The sequence below is a fragment of the Chaetodon trifascialis genome, chromosome 4 (assembly GCF_039877785.1).
Source record: "Chaetodon trifascialis isolate fChaTrf1 chromosome 4, fChaTrf1.hap1, whole genome shotgun sequence".
Classification (NCBI taxonomy): domain Eukaryota; kingdom Metazoa; phylum Chordata; class Actinopteri; order Chaetodontiformes; family Chaetodontidae; genus Chaetodon; species Chaetodon trifascialis.
In genome coordinates, this window is record NC_092059.1 from 20,815,776 (window position 1) to 20,835,538 (window position 19,763).

Genomic DNA, 19,763 nt, shown 5'->3' on the forward strand with positions numbered 1-19,763 from the left:
TAGCATAGTTTGGGAACAGTTCAGCAGGCAGCCCAGGAACGACGTCAGCTTCCCACTACGGTATAAAAGTTCGGAGGTGGCCGGACCTCAGCAGACTGCAACCGCTTTACCGAGAGCTTCATCCACTCTAAAGGAGCCTCTGACACGAGAGACTACCAGCGAACACATCAAGGCAGACGGCTGAGTGAGGGAATATCTAAGGACTCCTCCGAAGACTGACCACTTTTCATAAAACTGGGAACAGGATTCCTCTTGAACGCGGAGAAGACAATTTATCCAAGATGCTGATGCTTACTGTTGCCGTTGCCTTCCTTGGAAGCCTCAACTTGGTGAGTAACTTCTCGAGTTCATCCTGACATCCTGAAACGTTTCAGCAGGTCTGATTTTCTGTATTTAGCCTTATAAGAAGAGGGACATGAGGAAAGGAAATGCTTAGAGATTTGCTATAGTTTCTGGATATTCTGTGTGGCGTGACTTCAGAAGTCTTTAATAGAAGATTTTGTTGTTGGCTGTGCAGGTCCTCTCCTCCTCCTCCTGCCCCTCCGTTTGTGAGTGTCCGCTGGAGATGCCAAAGTGCGCACCCGGCGTGAGCGTCGTCCTGGACGGCTGCGGCTGTTGCAAAGTTTGCGCCAGGCAGCTGAACGAGGACTGCAGCCTGACCGAGCCTTGTGACCACACGAAAGGGCTGGAGTGTAACTTTGGAGCCAGCTTTGCTGCTGCTACTACTCGTGGCATCTGCCGAGGTATGTATAAAGACCGTCCAGCTCCAGATGTGCATGCGTTTGGATAAGTCTTAAGTAGTTTCTTTTCTTTTCTTTTCTTTTCTTTTCTTTTCTTTTCTTTTCTTTTCTTTTCTTTTCTTTTCTTTTCAATAAAGGGGTTTAATATAGGAGTATGGGGACCTGTGTGATTTCAACACTGTGGAATGCAGATAGAAGGAAACTTAGACTAGACCTCAAAGTACAGACAGCCCACTGTGAGGGGAAAAAGACTCCTCAGGCAGCCTGAAGAATTTCACAGTTTAACTGATCCTTACCTGGCAGCCATGTGATGTGTTCAGCAGACGTCTCTGAGCAGAGCAGGAAAGAATAACATTCCTTTCCTCCTGTTTTTTCTCCTGCTGCAGCCAAGTCAGAGGGCAGACCCTGCGAATACAACAGCAGGATCTACCAGAACGGAGAGAGCTTCCAGCCCAACTGTAAACACCAGTGCACATGCATCGATGGGGCGGTGGGATGTGTCCCGCTGTGCCCGCAGGAGCTCTCCCTGCCCAACCTGGGCTGTGCCAACCCCAGACTGGTCAAGGTAGCAGGCCAGTGCTGTGAGGAGTGGGTGTGTGACGATGGCAAGCAGACAGACATCCTGGAGAGGATCTTTGGCAAAGACATGTTGACTGATGAGCTGGAAAGAGACCTCACCAACAGGAATGAGCTCATTTCTATTGTCAAGGGAGGACTAAAGTCTCTACCTGGTAAGAAAGCCTTTCATCTTGGAAGTTCTTTGTTTTTTCTGGATATGTACATGTCATAGAGGATCTTGAAATATGTAGGATTCTAAGATCCTTATGTTTTCTTTCTTTCTTTCAATCACAGCATTCAGACCACAGCCTGAAGTCCACATGTTTGACAGCCAGAAGTGCATCGTCCAAACCACGCCCTGGTCCCAGTGCTCCAAGAGCTGTGGAACAGGCATCTCCACCAGGGTCACCAACAACAACAGCGAGTGCAAGCTGGTCAAAGAGACAAGGATCTGTGAAGTGCGGCCTTGCACCCAGTCACCTTACTCCAGTCTGAAGGTAAGCCTGAGGCACCATGACTAAACATGATGGAAGCATGCATGATAGTGAAAATGCATCACCTCTGGGTCTGACTTCTGACTAATCTCCATCTCTTTCTTGTTCATTCCTCTGCAGAAAGGAAAGAAGTGCAGCAGAACCAAGAAGTCCAGCCAGCCAGTGAAGTTCACCTATGCTGGTTGCTCCAGCCTGAAGAAGTACAGGCCCAAGTACTGCGGCGCCTGCGTGGACGGCCGCTGCTGCAGCCCCCATGACACCAGAACCATCCGCGTCAAGTTCCGCTGTGAGGACGGCGAGACCTTCAACAAGAACATCATGATGATCGAGTCCTGCAAGTGCACCTACAACTGTCCCCATGCCAATGAAGCCTCCTACCCCTTCTACCGCCTCTCCAATGACATCCACAAGTTCAGAGACTGATTGGTGAAGAACATCCAAACCCCCTAGCAAGAGAAAGAGATCATCTGCAGCACTGGCAGCCAATGGCAGTCCAGATGAACACAGGGGTGTATATAGACCACCAATCAACTACCAGCTTCCTGTTGTAACTAGATTCCCAAGGAATTGTGGGCTTACATCATGAGGACTTAATGAAGTGCACTGTTTGCTGTGACTATATCAGCATTCTTAACTAAGAACTGCTTCATATTAATGGAGCATCCGAAGTAGCTTCGTTATGGAGCAAGATGTAATTAATATTTGTACATTTATGTTAGTCGCTGATATCAATTCACTGTGTATATTTTGATCCTTTACATCAGACATGACACAGACTGTAGACTTGTGTGTGTATATGTAGATATGCACATGCGCAACTTCAATTAGCATACCATCCTGTATCTTAAGAACAAGACACCGAAATGTAGCCTCTGGACTTGTTTAACAAGTGTGTGGTTGCATTCCTTCCTGACGTGGGCATTACTGTTCATGTTTTGTGGCAGCTATTGAACTCCCTTCATGAAAAAGACAAAGCGAAACATGTCAAAGGATGAATGAATGTTTTTATTATTGTTATTAATATTATTTATCTAAAAAATGTAGCTACTTTATGTGGATATTATGTGTCATACTGGAATAAATTGTAAAATGATTTAATTTTATATGCTATAAATAAAACTGATTTATTTATGAAATATGACAAAGTCTGAGTTGAGTCTGTTCAAACTACTCTGCAGGACGGCACAAAGTACAGTGCTCACATGCGCGGGGCTGGGGTGGATATTCAAAGTCACTATTTCCAGAGAAAATCCCCCTGTTATATCATTCTGTAGACCCAACAGATTCTCAGACAGACACTGAGCAGGGTCAGTCTGTTCTTATATAACACAACCTTGGAGGCTCTCTCTCCTGACTTTCGGTGCTTTGGAATGCCATTCTGCAGGAAGCTAGCTTTCTTTCATTTGATCTGGCCAAGCCATACACTTGACTGATTCTGGGAGGAGGGGGGTGGGGGGTGGGGGATTAAGTCCACGAGTGGCAATGAGTATGGGAGCATGCCAAGAATCTTAAGTGCTGCTCTGAATGGGCCGGGATTAGACACCATGCAGGAAGGACAATGACTATTATTGTATACAATGGGCTGTATACAAAGAATGCATTCCGGGGGAAGCTTTTTTTTCATGCAGCGGAATAGCGCGACCAAATTGACCTAATTCATTAGCAGTTGCCTTTAAAAGTGAATTAGCTGCATTGGCCTCTGTTGGCTCTTAAACTGCAGGGGTCTGCTAAACAGTTGTAAACAGCCCTGCAAAGTAGGGAGGGCTTAAGTCTCCCTTCCAGATTTCAGTTTAACAGGCATTAAGAAATACTATTATGAGGCAGAAACAGGCAAAGCACAGGAAACAGGTGATCATAGAAACTTCAAATCCAGTTTTACAGCTACTGAAACAGTGTGCTGCTACTGTCACAAACAGTTGACTCCCCTGCTCTCCTGTTTTCATAATTTATGTTTACCTGAGCGCCAATTGGTGCTGTAAGTTTTATGACCCAAATGTGCATGAAACCCATGCAATATGAAATGTATAATTAAAGAAGACAACAAGTATCAGCCTGAAAAGGACATGTGTTATTTTTCTCTCTGAGACACAGTGTCTGATGGCAGATGCTTGCACCTGGTACAAATACCTACAGTACAGTTTGAACTAGGGCAGGGAGAGCAGAGCTCAGGGGCAACGACAGGGAAGGGTTTCTTTTTTGATCCAGGTAGAGGGAGCGGCTCAGGAATGCAGCAGTGGCTCAGAAAGCAGACATCCTGATGGGCGGCAGATGTTGGAAAATATTTCAGAGCAACATGTTCACTTTAGCTAAGAAGATTTTCCAAATATACACAAACACTCCCAAGTCCTCGCTCGTGTCCACAAAAGGCATTTTATCTCCTCACAAACAACTTTAAAAACGTGTGTATCTGAAACTACATGGCATTCTTGCACAACTTTGCTGCATAGCTGCTGGAAATAAGTCTTAATCGAGTGTATTTAATGAGAGGTTGAGCAGGACACATTGCCTTTGATTGAGCTGCATACCGCACAGGATGTGCCCACTGAGGTTTTACAGATTGCTCACATGAAAGGCTTCTGAGGTTTTCCTAATCACAAAGATGTGTGGCTGCTCCTTGCAGCCTGGATTTACAGTCCAAACACTTTCAGGGAGCCCTGTTTTTGCTCTTTCCCTTTCTGTTACTTTCTAAAGAAAAAAAAAATTCCATCCCGATCCTTCAGAGTTTGTAAAGTGCCGTGCAATCAGACTGTCATTCGTCTTGTTAACACAATGCAGCTAACTTGGTTATGTAATGGCACCTGTATGTTATGTGAGCAGTCCTTTCGGTCATCCATAGCATTCCTTCATAATGCAGACAAGCACAGTGGTGGGGTTCACAATCCCCCAGCCTTCACTGTCTCAGAGAACCCAAAGATCATACTTGTGGGAAATAAATCGTGGTGTCCCAGCCAACAAGGCACAAACGTGTAAAAGCTATCGCTCTCTCTCTCTCTCTCACACACACACACACAGACAAAGAATGCTCTCACACACATGTGGCCCTGCAATTAAATCACTCTGTGACTACCTCATTCCCTGAACTCAAAATGTGTTTATATGACAAAGACATTAGCGTTAAAGCTTCATCAAGCACTACGTAATGCTGTGCAACCAGAAGCTAACAGGACCGAGAGTGGCCATTACAACATGCTGGAAGCTGCTGAGCACTGATGTCAGTTATTTTACAGGCCCCTTGTCTATAACCTCAGGTTAATATTCGCTCTTAGTAGGAACCCAGGGGCAAGCAGCAGGAGGGTTAGAGGCTGGCCACCAAGCACAGAGGCAGCCCCTCTTAAAAAGCACCATCTGCTGGACAAAACAGGAAAAAGCATTCTGTGTTTGAAATGGAAATTCACTGACTCACCTGAGTCCACCTGCACATTTTAAAGGCTCGTTGCTAAAACAGGCAAAACATCCTCATTATTATACCATCACGTATTTACATTTAACAAGTTAAATTCCTCACTGAAACAAAGTGATGTAAAAGACGTCCATTTGCCAAATCCTGACAGGGTGTGGGACCCTGTCATTGCAATCAACATGAACACACACACACACACACACACACACACACACACACACACACACACACACACACACACACACACACACACACACACACACACACACACACACACACACACACACACACAGTGATGCAACTCTCCTGACACACCCATCAGATCCCCATCTGCAATTACATAGGAATAACTGATGAGCAGACTAAGGGGAAAATCAGAGTCAATTCCCTCCCAGGCTGTTGGATTGTTCAGTCTGTCCCCAGAGGGCTGCTGGCTACTGGAGTGATTATTTGCTCAAACAAGCTGAGCATTGATGGGAGAGGCAGCACTCAGTCTTTGGGCGTCTTGACTCTCAGCCCAGAGGAGACAATGTTGGACTGAATCATCTCCAAGGGGGCACATACCGTCAACAGCTGAGCTAATGTTGGCATATGTTGCTCTTGCTATTGTTTAACATGGGCAGCCCAGTGAGATCACAACATCAGAGGCTGTAATTTTGCCTTCACGTCCCTTAAAATGTTAAAGCTCATTTCTTTTAACAATTATGACTGCCTCCTAAAATGGCTAATGTGAAACATCATGAATTGAAAATGAGGAGTCCTGATATCAAGGACTAAAGGCAGAGGCTGTATTTAATGCCAGTTCAGTCTCAGTCTCTTCTCTCGTCAGTCCATTGGCTTTGTTGTTCATTATGCTGTACTATGTTCTTTGTCACTTAAATGAATGAAATAAGTGCAAACAAGTGTCAGGGTAGTAAGTGTAAACACTTTATGTAGAGAGCCCTGAACAAAGTATATCCTTTTAATGTATATCTACAGTCTTTTATACAAGTCTATCACCTGTACAGATTTAAATGATACAATATCTCAATATTAAATTAATCGACAGCACAGGGTGACGTTTGTGACTACATCTGTTGTGTTCCACGTAGATACTCTCACATTCAACAATGAAACTTTTACTGTTGCTGGTCTCATAAATGCAGAGAAGCTATATTAATTTCTTTCACAGATCATTTCAAACTTCACCACAATGATTGATGTCATAAAACACAATTTTCTTGGTTAGCATTTAAAAATGTGATTTTAAACTCTTATGCAGTGGTTGGCCTCGGGATCAAGACTTTGCTGATGTTCCTATGGAAAATTAAGTGACAAGAGTGATGTATTTTCCTACTCTTTTGTCGCCCCCATGCTGAGTAATTGCAGCCTGGTTTCCACTATTGTGAAGGGATAAGGGCTTGTAAGGCCTTAGTCATTATATCGCTCCCCACTTTTCCCTGTACCACAGTTTCTGATCTCCTCTGCGTCTTTTGATCTTTGGAGCTGACAATTGTTGTGCATTGGAAATGTAGCTAATGAATGGCAACTATGACTCTTGGCTTTGCGCAGTAAAAGAGCGCCTGCTGGCATCCCCTTGTCACTAACTGCAATTACATAAACACACAAAGAAACAGACATAAATTTAAGAAAAGAAGCACATACACATGCACTTACCAAATGTGTCCTTACACTGAGCAGCCTTAATACCAGAGTCTCTAGATTGATGGGCTTAGCAGAATAGATTTTAAGGCACAATGGGATGACATTCAGGGTGGTGCATGAGAGTGGAAAATGCCTTTAGCTTAGTTGTGAAGATATCATGATGCATAATCAGTATTAGTGTTTAGTTGTGATGAGCACATAGGAGGCTTTCTGAATGCCATATGCAGCACCATGTGGAATACATCATGCCTTTCAGAATGTTTTAGGCCTGCCCGGTTGGACATTGGACGCACAGAGAGATGCTTCAAACACCTCAAGTTCCTCGGCTTCTTTCAGTGTGAAGGAGTTTCACTCCAAGCATCCTCTTGATCTCTGAGCTCCATATGCTGTCCCTGAATTCCATCCATCCATCCATTTTCTATACCCCGACTATCCCTTTCAGGGTTGGGGGGGGGCTGAAGCCTATCCTAGCTGTCAACGGGCGAGAGGCAGGGTACACCCTGAGCCGGTCGCCAGCCGACTGCAGGGCAACATATATCGACAAACAACCATTCACACTCACACTGACACCTAAGGACAATTTTAGAGTCACCAATTAACCTAATGAGCATGTTTTTGGTCTGTGGGAGGAAGCCGGAGTGCCCGGAGAGAACCCACGCATGCACGGGAAGAACATGCAAACTTCACACGGAAAGGCCCGGCCCGACCCGGGGATCGAACCTTCAGTTTTCTTGCTGTGAGGCACGTGCACTACCTTCTTGCGCCACCGTGCCGCCCGTCCCTGAATTCATGACTATAAATGAAGTTTGAAACATAACTAGATATTAGTACAATCCCTGCATCACTGCCAGTGGCAACCTTGCATCACTGTACCGCTCAATCTCACGCTCCATCTTCAACTCACTCATTCTAAAACAGCTGATCTTGACTTTACAAAGGGGCAGCATCTTAGACACTTGGAGGTACTGAGTTTCAACTCATCTTCTTCACACTCTACCACATAGTGTGAGTTTGGCTGATGTTGGGTTGCCTTGCCAGCTCGGGACCTGTGTTCCACGTCATTTCTCTTCTCTCTCTCACCCCATTTCCTGTTATCAGCTATGATTAAGCAGTAGAGAGAAAATATGACCAGAAAGTCTCGTGAGGCAATGGCAGGTGCCCTAAAAACAGTTTCACCACGATAACTTGAGGCTGATAACAGAACAAGAGACGACAAGCAGCCTCTGTTGGTTTGGACTGTCAGATTGACACAAGACAGACAAAAGGGAACAAGTGAATCATTTCCTGCAAACAACTTACAGGGGATCAGTCTTCGAGGTGACTGTGATGACATCACTTCTGGACCGTTTGTGTTGAAGTGTGACAGTAATGTTTGCTTATCCTTGGCGTAGGATGAGCTCAATCCGCCAAAGGCTCGGGAACATTTATTCATCTCTTAAGTTAGCTACAGCTCTAACAAATTTTGGGCTTTATTTGACATTTGAGCTGCATGTTATGAGTATGGATTTATGAGGGACACATTTGGGAAAATCACAAAGATTGAGCCTATGCATCCTGAAAAGGCAATGTTTCCGTTGGCCAAAGACACTGTGTTATGTTACAAACTAACTATCTTCACATTTCATAATAGCACTATAAGCAGGTCATAGAAATCCACTATTGGTAAAGCATTTATTTTTTAGGAAAAACAAATGGCCTCATTTACTTCTCTCTGTTTGGACAAGTGAGATAAGTGAAAGCAGTCGAATATCAATTCAAAATCTGAAATATGCAAGCAAAATCACAGCCTTGTTTGAAGATGAAAAGTGTTTGATTTTGAACACTGAAAATGTTCTCCAGGCATTTTGAAGGTTCTGCCTGATAAATGATTCTTCATGTGCCTCATGACAGCATCTCAGTGTGCCATGTGAAAATGGGTGACATCAGGCTCTGGAAGCATGATTTTGTGCTTTACTACCTGCTTTTCCTGGTGAAGAGCTCTGCCAACATTCGCCTGTTTCTGGATTAGGCCACCACAGCAGAGTTGTGTCCCGAAGCTGGTCTCATAAAAGAACAGCTCTGCACGGAGCGCAATTGAGCCCTGCCCACCAAATCAAGACTAATTAAGTGCAAACCAACTTAAGAAATTTCAAAGAGCAATCTTCTTAAATTGGAGGCATTATTTCCAATGCCTGTGTTCTCCAAAGACTAAAAACAGCTCATACTTACTTTTAACAGCAAACAGAAACAAAAGCAGAGCTTTTGTGTGGTCACACTGAGTTACTTTATTAAGACACAAAATTAAGAGAACTGCTAAAATAAAATGGGTGGTAATTCAACCCAGGCAATGACAAAAGAAGGAACAGATGTGCAGGCACCAGAGGTTACGACAGTGTACTTTCATCCACTTGGTGATATGTTACATTGGTTTCTAACCAGCGCAAACAGTTGATAAGTCTGCTCAAAAGGTACCACATATTAAAGCACTGTGTGATTTTGGTTCTGTATGGACAACAGACTTTGAAATGTAAGACTATCAATCATCAATATGAGTAAAATGCTCACTACTGTGGGTGGCATGAGAGGGTCTGACACCCACCATCGTGGCCTGGCAGGAGAACAAAGCATTTCTGCTGCTGGCTTAAACGAATAGTTTGACATTTTGGGAAATATGCTTCTTACTTTATTCACACTGTCATATCTGTCTAGTAAACATGAATCTGCAGTCTGCAGCTGGTTAGCTTAGTTTAGCAAAAACAGTGGAAACAAGCCTGGCTCTGTCTGAAGAACACAAAATCCTCTACAGCTCACGAGTTTACACCGTATATGTTGTTTGTTTAGCACATGCAAACATGCAACTGTAGTGTATGTGTGAGACTATTTCTGGTACTGGTGGGTGAACTTTGCCAGAGGCAGGCAAGCTGTTTACCCTAAGCTACAGCCATGGAAAAAATTCTTAGACCACCCTTGTTTTCTTCAATTTCTTGTTCATTTTGATGCCTGGTACAACTAAAGGTACATTTGTTTGGACAAATATAATGATAACAATGAAAATAGCTCATAAGAGTTTAATTTAAGAGCTGGTATCGAGCCATTTTCCATGGTTTTCTTGATAATAACCAAAATCACTTAAGTTCTTACATCAATAGCTATGGCATTGTACTGCCAAAAACAGTGTTTTCAGGCATTCCATGTTTTGCCTGATAGTCACATGATACACACAGGAGTTAGTACTTGATTGCATAACCATTGTTTCTGATGACCGAAGAAGAAGAAGGAGAAGAAGCCTTTATTGTCACACCACATAGTACGTGCATTTCGTAGACACACACGCCGTGCTTGGTGAAATTTTCTCTCCGCTTTTGACCCATCCTGTTAGTCCTTCCTCCGCGGCAGACCAGGAGCGGTGGGCTGCCATCCGATTGGCACCCGGGGACCCAGTTTTTTCTTTGTTTGTCACCATTGGTCAGGTGGTGATCTTCATGCATGTTTTTAGAGGGGGGGTTTATTTTATTTTATTATTTTTTTATGGAGGATCCCCCAAAAAGGCCCATTTTTTCTCTCCCGATAAGGGCAGCAGGCACCGAAGGCATGGCGGAGGACACGCCCTCAGCGCCCCAGGTGGGAATCGAACCCGGGACCTTCTAGCTGTGAGGCGACAGTGTTGACACTGTCCCACCGTGCCCCCTGTCAGCCATGCATCTTCACCAGCTTCTGACATTGTTCTTCTGTCACAGCAGCCCATTCCTGTTGGAAGAATTCAAACAAATTTGCTTTGTTTTTGGGCTTGTGGTTCTTCATTTTGAGTTTGATGATGTTCCACAGGTTTACAATGGGATTTAGATCTGGTGATTGAGCAGGCCAAGGCATGGTTCGAATGTTCTGGTTCTCCATCCAGGCTTTAACTGACCTTGTCGTGTGGCAAGGGGCATTGTCTTGTTGGAAAATCCAGTCATTCGAGGCAGGAAAGAGTTCATCAGCTGATGGAAGAAGACTGTTTTCAAGAGTATCCCTGTACATGACCTGGTTCATTCGCCCTTCACACAATTGCACTTGCCCTGTTCGACCAATGCTGAAACAACCCCAGATCATCACAGATCCACCCCCATGTTTTGCCGTAGGGGCAAGACAGTCTGGTTTGTAGGCTTCTCCAGGCTTCCTCCTAACCAGTAAGTTGGCTGGAGTGGGCATCAACTCAAAATTGGATTCATCACTGAAGAGAACCTTAGCCCAGTCATCAACAGTCCAATCCTTGTGATCCCTCGCAAAGAGTAACCGGGCCTTCCTCTGCCTTTCGTTGATGAAGGGCTTCTTCCATGCCATGTGTGACTTCAGACCAGCTTCAAGACGTCGGTTTCGAACTGTCCTTGCTGGACAAGTCACATTTCTCGACAGTGCCCTGGAGGTCTGACAACGATTCCTGACAAAGGAACGGATGAGTGCATGGTCCTCTCGAGGGGTAGAAATACGTTTCCTGCCTTGACCAGCTAGCAATTTGGTAGTACCATGTTCGGCTTGCTTTTCTTGGTGTAACGAACGGCTGTCTTGGAGATCTTCAGTTTTTTGGCTACCTGTCTCTCACTCATGCCAATTTCCAGCAGTGCCAAGATGGCTGCCTTTGTGGCTTCACATAACTCTTTTGTTTTAGGCATTATGTGAGAGCTGACAACATCTGAGCTGTGCTACGGCTTGAATGTAAGCAGGAAACCACTCGAGGCCTTTGAATGTGCAGTGCTTCTTATGACATGAATGGCCTCTTATATACCCTGGGAATACAATTAAGCTTAAGCATGTCAAATAGGACATAAAGTATTATGGAATCAGCTGAATTTTTTTGTCGTGTTCATTGTATTCTTCAGGTAATATACCTTTAGTGGTATCAGGCATTAAAATGAACAAGAAATTTATGAAAACCAGGATGGTCTAATAATTTTTTCCATGACTGTACATGAACAACCTGCTGGCTGTAACTTTGTATTCAACAGACAGACATGAGAAAGGTATCTCACCTTTATATTTCCTAACATGTCAAACTATTCTGTTGTTTGGTTAAAACTTGTCAGCCCGTTTTTGTACATATTTTCCAAATACCATACACATAAGTTCCAAGAATAAGCCACGAGACTTAACATCTCTGCAGAATAAAATAAGCAATGCTTTGGGCTGATGGTTATTAAAAAACTATACGAAGACCCAGCTGGATATTGCATGAGCACACAGTCCAAAATAAATGGCAGAATTTGAACATGGACATTAAAATAGCACTAATGACAAGGAGTAAATGAGTGAGGGGTCTCTGCATTCTCCCTCACCAGGGGATGCGCAGTCAGATGTGAGATCATTGCTTCTGACTGCAAAAGGGTGGAAAATGCGTCATCAGAGGCCAGACATCAAAGAGCGCCCATCCACAGGGGTTAACATCCAAAAGGGGTTAGCAGAGGTTATAAAAACACATATATAAACACAGGCCCCACCAATGAGCCATACTGTCAGTTATTACTGGCACTCTGTTGTCGTAATAAACTAACATTAGGTAAGAATACAGTCTGTAGAGGCACCACATGCGTAAGAACATTCACACAGGGAGACACCCCAGAGGTGTCAGAAAAACGAGCATGTCAACATTAACTTTTATTACCTGATGGAAAAATGAGACTAATGGTCTTACTGACGCTCAAGAGAAAGGAGAAATTTGTTGAATTTCAAAGGTGACGGAGGCACAGTTTCCCTTAGTTTACAATTAAAACAAATCGTGAACAGAGAGACACATTACCTCATGGGTGTTAAACACAAAGATATGGACTTTGAGTGGAATGTGTTCAGACTTTGCTTTAACGGCTGAGCTTTAAAATAAGAATATTTTTTTTTATTTGGAGTGTTTTTCAACATACCCTTTAGTTCAGTTTTGATAGTTAAAAATGCATAAGGTAGCACAGGACATTATATCAAACATTAAAAACCATTTGTTCACAAACTTTATACCACATTTATTAGCTATACTGGAGCTTTCACTCACATCCCATGATTATCATCACATGGAGTTTAGTCCAGTTGTCATGAAAAGTTCCTTTTTTCTGGACTTTCTCATCCATGTTCATTTAAAAATTGAGATTCAAAGTGCACACTATGGCGCTATCAACCATATCATATGATCACTATGAACAGCTGGAGAGTGAAAAATGATCAAAACTCCAGAACAGTTAATATTTCAGAGGATCAGCAGATAGTCATCCACCGATACTGACACTGCTGAGGTGACCTAAAAATGATGCAGGTGTATATATATTGTGGAATTTGGTCTGATACTATTATCATCATCTACCACCTATTTGCACCAGTACCACACACAAAGAGGTTTCCAAAAATGTCTTTATTTAAGAATGCTTTCAGACAGATCAGCTAAATCTAAATTAAAAAATTCACATTGATATGATTCTATGTATATACAATGACACAAAGATAGACATTCAAGCCAACCATTGTTCTTTCCTTTTTAAACAAACTGTTTAAAACAACTGAAAACACTGTCCGGCTGCATCGGTCCACTATATGCTGACACAAGATTGATGACTTCCTGTCAGATATGTCTGCCTCCATATTCATTTCATCCTGAACATCTGGCCATTATCATTCCAATCCACAGCTGTCAGCAGCATTAGCTGACTCATTCCCATCACGACAGTGATGGGTGTGAACAGGCCCTAGCTCTTGCACAGCATCCTCCTTAGTCATGCTGACCTCAGCTCTCTCTGGCAGCTGAACTGTCATCAGTGAACCCAGTGATGTCCTAATTTAAACACTGATCCCTGCGGCTGCCACTGTGTGGATTAATACCAGCTTCAACATTAACTGTCTGCTGGTTTATCTTTAATCACCTCCGCGTCGTTAGCAGGGCTTTTGGCACCATCACAACTCTCACCACATGACGTCTTTTCTTCAGTATTTCCTTCCTTCTCCTCCTCTTCATCACTACTATCTACAATCTCTCCGTCCTCTGCCTCTTCCTCCCCTGCTTCTCTCTTGGCTCTTTTCTCTTGTGGGGGTTCAGTTTCAGGGCTGGTCTCTGGGGTCACTGTCCAGATGGAGGCTCCCCTCGGGGTGCAAGAGCCTTGTACTGATGGTGAAACTTGGACCACATCCTCCTTCTTTTGGTCGACCCCTTTGTTCTTTGTTGTAAAACTACTGCAGGCTGGTTCAGCTGAAACAATATGACCCCCATTTGTGTATGAAAAAACACACAATTAAACATGGCTGTTGTGACTGTAAAGTTTTACATGGACAAACATCTACACATGTGATCAGAGTGGTCAGTTGCACAGTTAGCTGGTTAGAGCACAGCTGAGGTCATGCTTAAAGAGACATAGTGAGAAAGACAGGGATAGCACATACAGCTCGGGAATGATGACGCTAGGGTTTGGTTCTATGCTGGTTTCCAGAATGAGGCAGAATGCCAAGCAATTAGTTACACAATAAAGAAGGGTGGACGTGTGAAAGAATGGCTGCAGAATAAATGACTATAAAAACAATAATTGTGAATTATAAGCAATTACTCCCCAACATGATCTCCCAACAGTCCATTTGAGGAAAAGTCACTTAAAACCTCAGACACGTTTTGTCGACGAATTTCGCCTATACTCTAAAAACTTGTTATCCAGCTGAGCCCATAATATGAAAGATGAATGTGATTCAGCTTTTCTGCTTTGTGCTGTAAAACAAGACACAATTAAAAAGCTATGCCTGTCTCCCACTAACCACTTATCTTTGGCACGGATCACAGCTTAGATTTTAAAGGCTCCACCATTTTTTGACCACATTAAATTTGAGGCAAATCAACAAACGTTGAGTCCTGGTTTTGAGTGCATTCTCAGCTAACTATAAATAAAGATACAGACCTGCTTTAGTTCACTGCTGACAAACACTACTGATAAACAAATATTTTACAGCATGAGAACAGATCCAGTGTTCTCTAGTGTTAATCCCTTCATTAGAAACCTGCCAGGTTACTTCGGCAACCCCAGTTTTTGGTTAATAGTCATGAAGTAGATGCTGGCTAAGGGTCAACAAGAGCACAAAAAGAGAGTCTGCCTTGACTGGCTGAATGTAGTTTAAACCAGAATACCAGATTGCTGCACACTGCATGAGCCTGCGGGACCCTCAGCATTACTTTATCCTCGCTGGATGTGCCGCTGCCACAGTGGCCGATTATGCTTTATCACTTCCTGCCCAGCTTCCTAGGCCATGGCATGTGTAATTATCAGGATGTTTTTATGACTAACATTATAGCAAAACAGCATGGCACCAAGGCCTTATCACATACACACAGTGTGTGTATGTGTGCGTATGTGTGTTTTCAGACTAAAATGACCTCATTCGTCATTCAGCCAGTCTGGCCGTCTGACAGTATAATGATACTAGGTTAGTGTGGTCTTTTGTGACCATACTGACCTTACTGAGATATACACAGTTTGACCAAACTGTGAGCAAATCGCTTTTTCCATGATATGCAGTACCACTGCCATGACTCTTGGCCCTCAACATCCGGCACTGGAAGTTCCCAACAAACAGGTGAGAAAAGCCATAGGCTGATCTCCCGTTTTCTCATCTTCTGTCATTTCACAACTCATGAGGTCACTGTTCAACAGTAAGCCGTGTTTGATCCTCTTTTTGGACACGGTGGCTGCTGAGGTTAAGTTGGTGTGTGTGATGCTGTGCAGAACACCCTCATTTCCGTTGGGGTAGCATGTTGCCATAGTGAAAAATAAGGGAACAGGGAGTCTTAAAGTCTCAGCTGGAGAAACCAGGACATGATACAGTGCTGCTGGAATTGGAGAAGTGTACAGGGGTTGGCGTTTTGGGGCTACATGGGGTTTTGATTCATGTCATAAATCAAGCCCTTTGTTTAATTACAGAAAGCGTGGTGAAAAAGGAAGCATTAAGCTGCATTAAGCTCACTAATGAAGAATCAGTAGGTTAATAATGTTGGAGAAATTAGCTTCAGGGAAGGAATTAGTAAATTCATGACATGTAAAGCTAGACAAGGGTGTTTTTTACCTGGTCCTTTCAGTGGATAGTCCTTCCAATGATCTTTTAGTACGACATGCAGCACAGGATATTCTATCAGTGTTTTGTAGCTCAGGTTGTCCCTCAGGCTCTTGTGAATGTCCAACTCATGGTACCTGTTTCAGATGTAAGTGAGGTGCAAAAAACACAAAGATGTGATTATGAGACAACTCAGTCACAGCATACTGGGTAAATTATGTGACATTAGCCACATTGGAGGCAATTTCAAATTTTAAGGTGAAAGGTAGCAACACCCACAGAGTGAAGTTTCGTTGTTGAATCTCTTTAACTGGCAACTGTAGCTCTTTATTTCCAGCTGCCTGTGGCATGCTGATGGCTGAGAATCTTTTGAGGATTGATAGAGATTTGAGTCATGGCTTGGCACGCTGAAAATCTTGCTTGGTGTTCATCTCAAGAGATGGAAACTGACTTTACTGAGAATCAACAAAATCTCTCACAAGCACATGAAGCAGCTCTCATACCCCTCCTTTAGCTCTTTGTATGCGATGACATCAGTCTAGTCTTTTCTCTAAGTAGTCCTGTCATGCATTAGGGATGGTCATAAATCACCAGACTAAATGGTTAACTGGATTCTTGGGAGTCATGGCTTGCTTCTATACTCAACTGATTCAGAACCATCCAGCTTAAACTGTCATCACCAAAATGCAAGGCATTATATATTTTGGATACGTACAGTAACTGGCACCATCCCTACCAACTGTCAAAACCTGTGCCAGACTGAAGATTATTGAGCTATTGTTTGTTTAGCTAAAAGCACAAGAAGACTGAGAACTGCCCAGGTAGACACCCACTCCCAAAGCCAATCAAAGCACTCTGCTATAATGTAACATTTACAGGTCTTTACTGTTGGCGGGCCAACTTCCAAGAACCCTCCCTCTTGGAAGAGTTTCTCTTAGGTGGGCTAAACATCATTTCACATGGTCCTACAAATAAACAGCAATATGTGCTGGCACTTCCTGCAGGACAGGATAAAGGAAAGAGTAATAGCCTGCGGGTCCAAAACACACAGGAAATTTCTTGCCACAGTGCAACAATTGGTTGCAGGGTATTTCTGGCACATCTCCACACCAGAGGACTACAAACAGCCTATGTAAAGATGGTCACAATATTTGGAACATGGATTCTAAGGTAGAAAGGAAAAGGCACGATTAATAGGGTCAAAGGCTAAGCAGTGAAACCCATTTTTAAAGCTGGTATGGCCAAAGTCATTAAAGAAAATATTATGGCAAGCAAAAGCAGGATATCTACAAGGACTGCACCCATCTGCAATGTGCATAGCAGACAAATACAGCTTCCATTTCATTTGTTTTTATGTCTAACTTGTAATAAATTAATGTTCACGGATGTTTTTTATTTTTGTAAATATACAAGCTAAACTAAAACAGAAGTGTTTGTGAACAACACTGAAAGAGGGGTAGACGGCAAAGCAGAATGTAGCTCCCTGTGGTGTCGATGGGATTGTTAAAAGCTCTGGCCATTTCTAGAAACACGGCTGGATGACTCAGCCAAGAACACGCACACATCTGGTCTCTATATACTGTTCTAGTGAACGAACAGAACACAGGGGAAGACTGATGTTCTCTTCAGGGAGGTTCCTTTTGTTTTCCCCTCCACCGCTGAGACCGATCAGCAAGGATACAGCAGTGCTAAGGTGGAAGGACAAAGAAACTGAATGGGCAGTGCTGTAATAACAAATAGTGTTGAACTGAAAAAATCTAAATCGGACATGTCCTTGGCTGTCTACTTGTTGGTAGCAGCATTATTTTCTGAACTGACCCACTGTAACGTACTGGGAGAAAAATGTTCTTGTTTCAGTTCATGCTGAATTTGGACACTCTTTGCATGCTGCTGCCTGCAAAAGGCCTCCAGGTTGGTTTGGTAATGCTTTATGTCATTTTTTAAACTGTTGTTGTCACTAATACTGTGTCCTCAGTGATACTTGTACTTGTGTAATGTCAGGAAAGGACTTCATTTCTAAATGTTGTGAACACACAGATCAGACCTTAAAAGATGCACATGCTACTTATGCCAAAGTTGAAATGTACAAAATCCAAAGTTTACTGGAGAATGTGCAGATCAAATCCATGAGCCAAACATATAGTATGCAGATCATGGACAACTTTGGATTTTTCCAAAATCTGTGTTGAACTCATCACATTACTCATTACAACCAGAGCTGTATGAGAGGAGCCCAGTCGAAAACAAAATATTTTAGCTTTACTTCGACAGATAAGAAAACAATTCTACCTCTCCACAGCTGAAAGTCTAATTATGGTTTACACTTGAATGATGATTAGAATGTAACATGTTTTGTTTTTCAACCCTTTCCTTCCAAAATATACCATTACTCAGGGGCTTTGCTGCTATGATCCAGTTGAAAGACTCTTGGATGCACTGGGATGTATCAGCAGTGACGCTCCTGGGGTTGTGAGGGATTTCAGATCTTTCAACATCAGACCCCTTTGGCCTGGTGACCCAGCTGGGGTTGGCAAACCAAGCGTCACATTTTGCTCAGGATATCTGTTCCAGTGTTAGGCTGCCCTTCATGTTGTTTTGGCAGCTCAGTCTAACTTCGTCACGCAAAGAGCCTGCTGCGCTGTCCCAGATGCAGGGTTGTGTCAACAATAACAGTCCGCCAAAATATGGCATGTCCAAACTTATTTTCTATTACACAATCCAACAGTCACAAGTTTAGAAAATGACAATGTGGTGGATACATTATGGTAGCTTTTGTGGCGCATGGAGGTGCACATCAGCATCCTTACATTTAGCACACAGAGTACTTATCAGATTTGCCTTTGGACTCAGTGTGAGGGTCAATGTTTGAACTAGTTAATTTCAAGCATCCTGGCATATAATCATAAAGTACAGCTGAGGCTGAGCACATTCAATAAATATGGATGACCACAAATTTATAAGGTAGAAATATTACCACAATCCAACTGTGACACAGAACTATTACACAATACAATCTGCAGCTATTAATGTCTTGCTATTTTAGTAAAAATACCGAGAACTGGTCCAGCATTGCAGGAGACCTGAGGAAGCATCTGTTGCACAGAAACAAACTTCAGCATAGCTTTAGGGCAAGCTGAGGGAGAGCAGATCGGCAGGCTCAGGATGGCTAAGGAGAGGGTTCGCCACAAATATGTGAGAGAAAACACTGCTTGGACAGGACAGAAGCATCACTGTGTGATGGGTCCACAACACTGGTTAAAAAGAGTGCATACACGCAAGTTTACTTTTTTGGCAGCAAAAGTAAACAGCATCTCCACTTCTGGCAACAGGCAGAGATGATCTGTGGGACTCGGCTGGGTGAGAGGAAAAGAAGATGTAAGGGAAAGGAGGAAGTGCATCCAGTGGAATGAATAAAAAAACAAACATTAAAAAATAACACATACAAATATCCGGAGGGCTTGAATGGGTCTATTGCTGCACAGTCTGTCTCATTTCCAGTAAGAGAATGTTGACTGGTTACACAGCTATGTTTAGTTTAGCACAAGAGCTGCTTTATTAAAGTGCCTTAATATTCCAGCAGACATTCAATAACAAAAACATGCAGTCATACCCTTTGTGTTAGACTTGGCAAACAGCCTCAAAGTAGCCATGACCACTGCTGTCCATGTTACTTCATAACATTAATGATACCTCTCAAAATTAGGGGCTTTCTTCTAAGACTGTATTGTACTGTAATGGAGAGGCCCCTTTTGTGATTGTAACGTTCTGACCTTGTTTGGGGCGCCTAAAATGGGACGTGACCTCAGTTTGTAGGAGACCTCTCTTCTTATTAGAGCTATATTCTGTGCCTTTGGTCCTGTTATGTAACTGCACCTGGTTGATGTAAGATAATTTCCACTTGGACACGCA

General features: G+C 43.1%; 2 protein-coding genes across 3 annotated transcripts in view; one reads left to right on the plus strand and one right to left on the minus strand.

Moving 5' to 3' along the window:
• Positions 1-92: 92 nt before the first annotated feature.
• On the plus strand, positions 93-2,932 carry ccn1 (cellular communication network factor 1). Its single transcript, XM_070961706.1, has 5 exons — positions 93-329; positions 518-743; positions 1,127-1,471; positions 1,593-1,795; positions 1,913-2,932. Exons 1-5 carry the CDS (start codon positions 282-284, stop codon positions 2,213-2,215), a joined length of 1,125 nt encoding a protein of 374 aa, XP_070817807.1. The 5' UTR covers positions 93-281; the 3' UTR covers positions 2,216-2,932.
• A 10,234-nt stretch (positions 2,933-13,166) lies between these two features.
• The window catches only part of znhit6 (zinc finger HIT-type containing 6), a 31,902-nt gene continuing 25,305 nt past the window's right edge, over positions 13,167-19,763 (minus strand). The window contains exons 9-10 of one of the 2 annotated variants that reach the window (XM_070961214.1): positions 15,867-15,991; positions 13,167-14,013 (exon numbers count right to left, since the gene is read on the minus strand). In XM_070961214.1, coding sequence (XP_070817315.1) covers positions 13,661-14,013; positions 15,867-15,991 — 478 coding nt within the window. In that variant the 3' untranslated portion in view covers positions 13,167-13,660. The remainder of the gene's footprint in view (positions 14,014-15,866; positions 15,992-19,763) is intronic. The other variant, XM_070961215.1, reaches the window with a different exon arrangement.

Excerpts from the sequence above, each read along its gene's own strand:
- ccn1 (XM_070961706.1), top strand. The coding sequence starts at position 282 with ATGCTGATGCTTACTGTTGCCGTTGCCTTCCTTGGAAGCCTCAACTTG. Across the intron at positions 330-517 it reads TCCTTGGAAGCCTCAACTTG|GTCCTCTCCTCCTCCTCCTG; the intron begins GTGAGTAACTTC and ends TTGGCTGTGCAG. Across the intron at positions 744-1,126 it reads TACTCGTGGCATCTGCCGAG|CCAAGTCAGAGGGCAGACCC; the intron begins GTATGTATAAAG and ends CTCCTGCTGCAG.